The 7,580-nt window shown below is 39.4% G+C and overlaps 1 protein-coding gene across 1 annotated transcript; it reads right to left on the bottom strand.

Annotated features, from left to right (window-relative positions):
* Positions 1–573: 573 nt before the first annotated feature.
* On the bottom strand, positions 574–7,060 carry LOC306851736 (TRPM8 channel-associated factor homolog; the record flags this gene model as incomplete). The annotated part of the gene is made up of 7 exons (XM_079388173.1): positions 574–759; positions 889–1,226; positions 1,356–1,595; positions 1,693–1,906; positions 3,066–3,160; positions 3,251–3,631; positions 7,057–7,060. The coding sequence occupies 7 exons, from the start codon at positions 7,058–7,060 to the stop codon at positions 574–576; spliced, it is 1,458 nt and encodes a 485-aa protein (XP_079244299.1).
* Positions 7,061–7,580: the final 520 nt, after the last annotated feature.

Raw genomic sequence — 7,580 nt, forward strand, 5'->3', positions numbered from 1 at the left:
ATCGGTGAATGAGCTGTTCAGTGGCCAATGCAAATTTTAGGCTAAAACATTCACATGAATTTATTAAATCTCTTGAACATTAGCAACAGGGCTTAATTCTGTATTTTCAAATCACCTGAACATTATGCACCACTCAGAGTCTTTTAAAATAATATTTATGATTTATTTTCTTACACCAATACAAAATGTCATACTGTTAATTGCAGTGCATGCAGTTTTTAGTATTTATGAAGAGTATACTGTATGTCATGCATGTAAAATGCATGCGTGTTCTGATTCTATTTAACGTTAACCCACTAGCCTATAGCCACCTTTAGTTAATAGCAAGTGCTCTGAATATTTTATAACTTCACACTGACATGAATCAATTGCCCATCTATGTACTTATTAAATCAAATAAGAAACATTAATTTGCATGTCATTCCAGGTAAGCATATATCATTTTTTATATTTAATCTTGCCCATTACCTACATTAAAACTGGCACTGTACATTTTAAAAGCTATCTGAGATGTTCCTATGCATACTGGACCACAGGGTGGTCATTCCATTCAGGTAGATGAGAGATTTTCTCTTATGTGCTGGGCTGGATGGGCCAACCCCACGCTTTTAAGAAAGGGCAAAGATTCACGTTGACCACCTTGGAGAAGGTCTCAGCACATAGATTCATCTTGCCTGCGTTGTCATTTGGTACTCCGTTCATATCATGGTAGGCAATAAAAACTTTCCTGAAAGCGTCCCAGCCAAATTTTTCCTGAAGCTGGAAAAAAAAGATGTGATGATGGAAGATGAGAAAAATAGGTAGAAATATATTATTTTATATTTACATAATTATATTTTCATAACAATTATATAAACAAATATTAAATTTTATGCAGTCTGTTCACACCTGCATGTATGTCTCGAGCGCTGTCCACATACTCCAGCTTTTTAAATCCTTACCGCCACTGCAATACATATTGGTACGAGTCTGACGGTTTTCTAGGGTCATGGCTGGATGAGCATTTGACCTATTTATACCCAGCACTTCCTCATGTACGTACACTGACCACAGGTTGCAAGTGCACTCAGTGGTGTGTGGAGGAAACTCCCAAACTCCACGCTGCTGGTTATGACCCAGCTCGTGAATGGATCCCCAAATACCACTTTTATAGGCTTCCTTTACATTTACTAGAGCTGGGGCAGAGTGGGAGTGCATCATGATGGGATATCCAGCATGCATGAAACCTGCAAGGGGAACAGTGTTATCACCAGGACAGTGTGAGTGTAATTCATTTTAATAGCATGATTCTGTTGTAATAGTGATGGTTCTTTATTCTAACAAAGATACTGAGAGTATTTAATAGTACCACCAACCGTGAGAGATCTGAACATCTGCAACAAACCGCTCTTTGCGGGGGAACTTGGCAGGCCTTGCTGCCAGGTCAGCTATGCTTCTCATTATAGTGTCCCACAGTTTAGCCACCTCGTCAGGGTGGTCCAGATTCCTTATATATTCTGATTCTAGTGTCAGGATGATGTTCTCAAACTCAAGCTCTGCCCAGGGGGCGGGTGCCTGACGAATCCTGTTTACCCAGTCATCTACACTGGTCTCTCCTTAGGGACGAAACAAGTTAGTGTAGAAAAGTTTTACCATAAAACTGTAAATGTTTTGAATAGAAACCTCACTGTGATGCTCATTCAAAATTCTTACCAGACTTGAAGTATGGAGCCTGTACTGAGACCTGCACGACAATTTCCAACCCATCCACTTTGCTTTGAGGAGGTGCTATTAAGTAGATGAGCCCTCCCCATAGATTGCAGACTTGGACCATCTCTGTGTCCAATGGGAATCGCTCATGGACCACAGGAGCCCGTTTCAGAACGTTTGCTCCACCAATATTATCTGTTTGGCAACCAAGCTGCACCTGCATAAGTGTTATTCCCTCATGTTAATAACATGCTCTCAAAGCCTATGAGCAAAAAATTTGTACCTATCATGACAAGTATACTATATGTGTCAGTCCTTGGCTGTGTCCAAATTCAGGGTCTGCATCCTTCGGAGTACTCATTTGAAGGATGTTACGTCACAGTGCCGCGACGAAGGCTGTCCAAATTCGTAGGATCCTTCAAATGCGGTCCACAAATACGTCCTCCTTTTCCCCGAATTGGAAGGATGGGTGTGGTGGATCCTTTCCTGTCCTACCTATCCCATAATTCTTTTCGGCAGAGCGTAATGGCGGACGAAGCGAGCGGTAGCGGAGTGGGAGAGGAGTTTCTCTGACAAAACAAGCTAAAGTTTATGCTTCGGCTCAATGAATTTGTAGGAGAAATTAGTAGAATACTTAAAAACAAATAAAAATAGGCTATAATGGCTTACCTGGATGTGACTGTCTTGTAGTCTGATATAAAAAACTCTCCGACAACGAGCAAAGAAAGTATTTAATTTATTTAATTGCTTTATTTCTTCCAAAATAATTAAAATGAGGAGAATAACTCTTTGTTTGTCCTTTTTCCCGCTTCTTGCTTGGCGCTGTCACGGTTGCTAGGCGACAGGATATGAGCAACGGGTAAGGGAGGGAACTGAAAGAAGGGTAGGCTGTCCAAATTCACAAACACCGACTTCCGGGTTTTGCGGACGTCGGAGGATCCCTCCTCCTTCAACCGGGTAGGAAGGATCCTAAGGAGGATGCAGACCCTGAATTTGGACACAGCCCTTGTCTTGTGTTTCCCCTCCTCTCGTGTCTCTATTTGGCCATCCTCGTTCCTGTTGATTAAGTAATTAGTAGTTCATGTGTCCCCAGCCCTGCGTTTGATTAGCCCTCACCTGTTTCTGGTCTTCCTCGTTAATTTCCCTGTGTTTATAAGCCCTGTGTTTCCTAGCCCCTGTGTCCGGTCTTAACGTCAGATGTGTTCGCCTCTCCCCATGCTCCCTGTCTGTCTGTCTGTCTGCTGGATTCTAATAAATAACCTTATTTGAACCTTCACGTCTCTGCACCTCCTTGTATCCCGAGAAGGAACGTGACAATATGCTGCAACTATTCCTTGATTGGGGCTTTGGATACATGTATAGACTTGATTCACCACCTGCCAATTTTTCCTAAGGATCTCTGGAGGTACTGCTATGAACGTCTTCATACCAGGAGAAAGATATAACCCTGTGCTTATCCATTCTTCACAAGCTGAAACAAGTAATTGCATTCTTATTTTATAGTGTTCAAGTATTTTGAAACTTAAACAAGAAATAATATTTGGTGGGAAATCTTTCGTACCTCCAGTGTTGGCACTGATCCGAACTCTTGCATTAGACACAGTTGGCAAGTTAGACCTGTCCTTAATGATGTATAGAAGAAGGGCGTCAGGATCAGGTGACACCTTGTATACTTCAGAGCCAACGTGGAGCATCAAGTGGTCTTTGGCACTTTGAACAGGGCAGTTACTACCCATTTGCGGAACACCCACTTTCTTCACTATGTCACTAAGGAGCGCTACCATTGATGTATAGGCGGCACTGTCATGGGATTGCATGCGAAGGTAACTGGCACAGTCGTTGCCCAGCTGTTTTAAGCAGCTCTGTTGTTGATTATTCAATTCTTGCCCCAGGCTTACATGTTCAGCAAACTGATGCAGCATACTACGAAAGTGGTACCCCTCTTTACAACAATGCTCAGCATCTGGGGCTTTGTATAACCCTCCACCTTAGATCTTCTCTGAAACCAGTCAACTGGCAATCTAAACCAGATTTGCTCAGTACTGTGTGGGCTGCCTTTAGGCTGGGTAGGATCCCGCTAAGCTTTTTCTACTGAACCAGATCATTTTGCAGGGAAATGACCATTGTTTTTGGCTAACTCACACGAGCTCATTGCTGTCTGACTGTCTTTCTTGTTCTCTATAGGAAAAAGTATGTGGCACCCAGTTTGTCTGAGGGCTTCTCTGAAATCCTGCAGATGAATTTTGTGCCGAATTTCAGTGAAAAAAGATCAGAGTTCCTCTTCAGGCAGTTCCCTGAGGGCTAAGCTTGAAGTTGAGTGAAAAATGAAGAAAGAAAAAAAGGCCTACCGACTTAAGTTGGCAATTCATTTAGTCTTTTTGCCTTGCAATAAGTGGAAATCAGAAGAATTCTTGAACAATTGACAATACAACACTAATTTATATAATATTTTGTTATACTGTCTCTTCCACTTAATTTTGCACCTGTCTTTAATTAGTTAGTTTTTAAAAGTGTTGTTGGGGAAACTTATTCATAGCTGCTAAAATTGACCTGATGTTAATAAAGATTGTCTCGTCAAACAGGTTTTATAAATTGAGGAAACAATTGCTTGTTTCAGTTTGTGTCATACTGATTAAATACAGGTCCTTTTCAAAAAATTAGCATATTGTGATAAAGTTCATTATTTTCTGTAATGTACTGATAAACATTAGACTTTCATATATTTTAGATTCATTACAACACAACTGAAGTAGTTCAAGCCTTTTATTGTTTTAATATTGATGATTTTGGCATACAGCTCATGAAAACCCAAAATTCCTATCTCAAAAAATTAGCATATCATGAAAAGGTTCTCTAAACGAGCTATTAACCTAATCATCTGAATCAACTAATTAACTCTAAACACTTGCAAAAGATTCCTGAGGCTTCTAAAAACTCCCAGCCTGGTTCATTACTCAAAACCGCAATCATGGGTAAGACTGCCGACCTGACTGCTGTCCAGAAGGCCATCATTGACACCCTCAAGCAAGAGGGTAAGACACAGAAAGAAATTTCTGAACGAATAGGCTGTTCCCAGAGTGCTGTATCAAGGCACCTCAGTGGGAAGTCTGTGGGAAGGAAAAAGTGGCAGAAAACGCAGCACAACGAGAAGAGGTGACCGGACCCTGAGGAAGATTGTGGAGAAGGACCGATTCCAGACCTTGGGGGACCTGCGGAAGCAGTGGACTGAGTCTGGAGCAGAAACATCCAGAGCCACCGTGTACAGGCGTGTGCAGGAAATGGGCTACAGGTGCCGCATTCCCCAGGTCAAGCCACTTTTGAACCAGAAACAGCGGCAGAAGCGCCTGACCTGGGCTACAGAGAAGCAGCACTGGACTGTTGCTCAGTGGTCCAAAGTACTTTTTTCGGATGAAAGCAAATTTTGCATGTTATTCGGAAATCAAGGTGCCAGAGTCTGGAGGAAGACTGGGGAGAGGGAAATGTCAAAATGCCTGAAGTCCAGTGTCAAGTACCCACAGTCAGTGATGCTGGTGTTGGTCCACTGTGTTTTATCAAGGGCAGGATCAATGCAGCTAGCTATCAGGAGATTTTGGAGCACTTCATGCTTCCATCTGCTGAAAAGCTTTATGGAGATGAAGATTTCCTTTTTCAGCACGACCTGGCACCTGCTCACAGTGCCAAAACCACTGGTAAATGGTTTACTGACCATGGTATTACTGTGCTCAATTGACCTGCCAACTCTCCTGACCTGAACCCCATAGAGAATCTGTGGGATATTGTGAAGAGAAAGTTGAGAGACGCAAGACCCAACACTCTGGATGAGCTTAAGGCCGCTATCGAAGCATCCTGGGCCTCCATAACACCTCAGCAGTGCCACAGGCTGATTGCCTCCATGCCACGCCGCATTGAAGCAGTCATTTCTGCAAAAGGATTCCCGACCAAGTATTGAGTGCATAACTGAACATAATTATTTGAAGGTTGACTTTTTTTTTTGTATTAAAAACACTTTTCTTTTATTGGTCGGATGAAATATGCTAATTTTTTGAGATAGGAATTTTGGGTTTTCGTGAGCTGTATGCCAAAATCATCAATATTAAAACAATAAAAGGCTTGAACTACTTCAGTTGTGTTGTAATGAATCTAAAATATATGAAAGTCTAATGTTTATCAGTACATTACAGAAAATAATGAACTTTATCACAATATGCTAATTTTTTGAAAAGGACCTGTACAATTAACAATGTGCTGCGTTATCTTCCAGCATTCTTTGATTTTCTTGTCTATAAAATAAGACTTTATCCCCCGGATTTCACAGACAAGGCTTAAGACTAGTCCCAGACTAAAATGTAGTTCTGAACTGTATCAACTGAAATAAACTTGCACTGACTGATCTTAAAACATATCAGGGCCTTTGTTTTGTCTCAAGATTCACACCAGTAATGTTTTTTCTAAGGCGTGTTAATAAAAATTACTTAAATGTCCTAATTGTGGCAGTTGATAGGTCCTTGTCAGTTTAAGTTTCTTAAACATTATTGAGTAATTTATGACACAACATTATCAGGCATGAGTTCACATTAAGTGGATGTAATACTGCAGTTCATAAACCAACTGTCTCCTTCATTGTAAGATTCAAAAGCTTAAAAAACCCAAATCTTTCAATAAATTGCAAATGATCTACAAACCCAGCAGGTGCAGCCAATGTTTGACAATTTTTCTGCAACTTTTACATTTTATGGTTTAGAAAATGCCAAGTTCTGACATGAAACTCTAGATTGGGCAAGCTGATGAGATTTCTTTCATGTTTATTGTTATTGAATAAGGCTGTATCGTGGCAATACGTTTGCAAATTACAGTACAACTTGTATTTGAGCTTTGAACAATGCCCTAAAAGCCACTGTTACATTTTAAAACCATACATAATAAAAATAAGAATAATGCATTCATTACATTTGAAGCTTATAGCATAAAAGCCTAGTTATTTATGCTGTCCTTTTCAGTATTAGGCATATATGCATAGGTGCACGTTGTCCTCATCGTGTTTTCATTGCACAACGGGTTTATTGTGTCTAAAACTTTATGAGTGAAAATCTAGTCATAAAGTCATTTTGCACTAGTTTCATTTTCATATTTAGACCATGATTTTCTTTGTACAAGATTACTGCCCCATCATCTAACTAGACATGATAGAATAGTTGCCATATAATATAATTATAATCTCAGGAAGAAAGTGAATGATCATAATGAGTTCTAATGACACCATAAAGTCCTCATATACAGTGCCATGACTGAACCCAAATGGGCCATATGATTTAACAAAATGTCAGAGTCAGCCCATCCATAAAGACATGCAGGGAATTTTCTACAAACCCATATCCTTCAACATATTTATATGTTTAAATATCTGCATCACTTTATAAGTGGTTTTACTAGTGTAACTCTCACAGGATCTTATGAAATTTATTGAGTAACTCTCAACAACATCATGTGTCAAGTGGAAGATGGTGAAACTCTTCATTGTGGTTGAAAAAAAAAAGTTCAAAAACGGATAAGAATGGGTAAATGTCCTAAAAATAATATGTTATAATAATATGACAAATTAATACTTTCACGACAGAGGGCAGAATCATCCCATTCTAGTTTAAAATTGATTATTTTATTATAACAAAATATTAATATGTATAGACTGTAGAAAATGTAAAAATTTTCACTCAGAAATTGCTAGGAAATTTCACAAACAATTAATAACATTGAATAACACTGAATTAAATGTGAAATTACATTTTCATGTTAAATATACTCCAGTAATCTGTTTTATTTACATCTTCAAATAATTTTTATTTTTTTTTTGCAGTGTACAACTATGCTAAAAATATTAATGATGCCTTGTCTCT

Source organism: Barbus barbus (genome assembly GCF_936440315.1).
Source record: "Barbus barbus genome assembly, chromosome: 31".
NCBI lineage: Eukaryota > Metazoa > Chordata > Actinopteri > Cypriniformes > Cyprinidae > Barbus > Barbus barbus.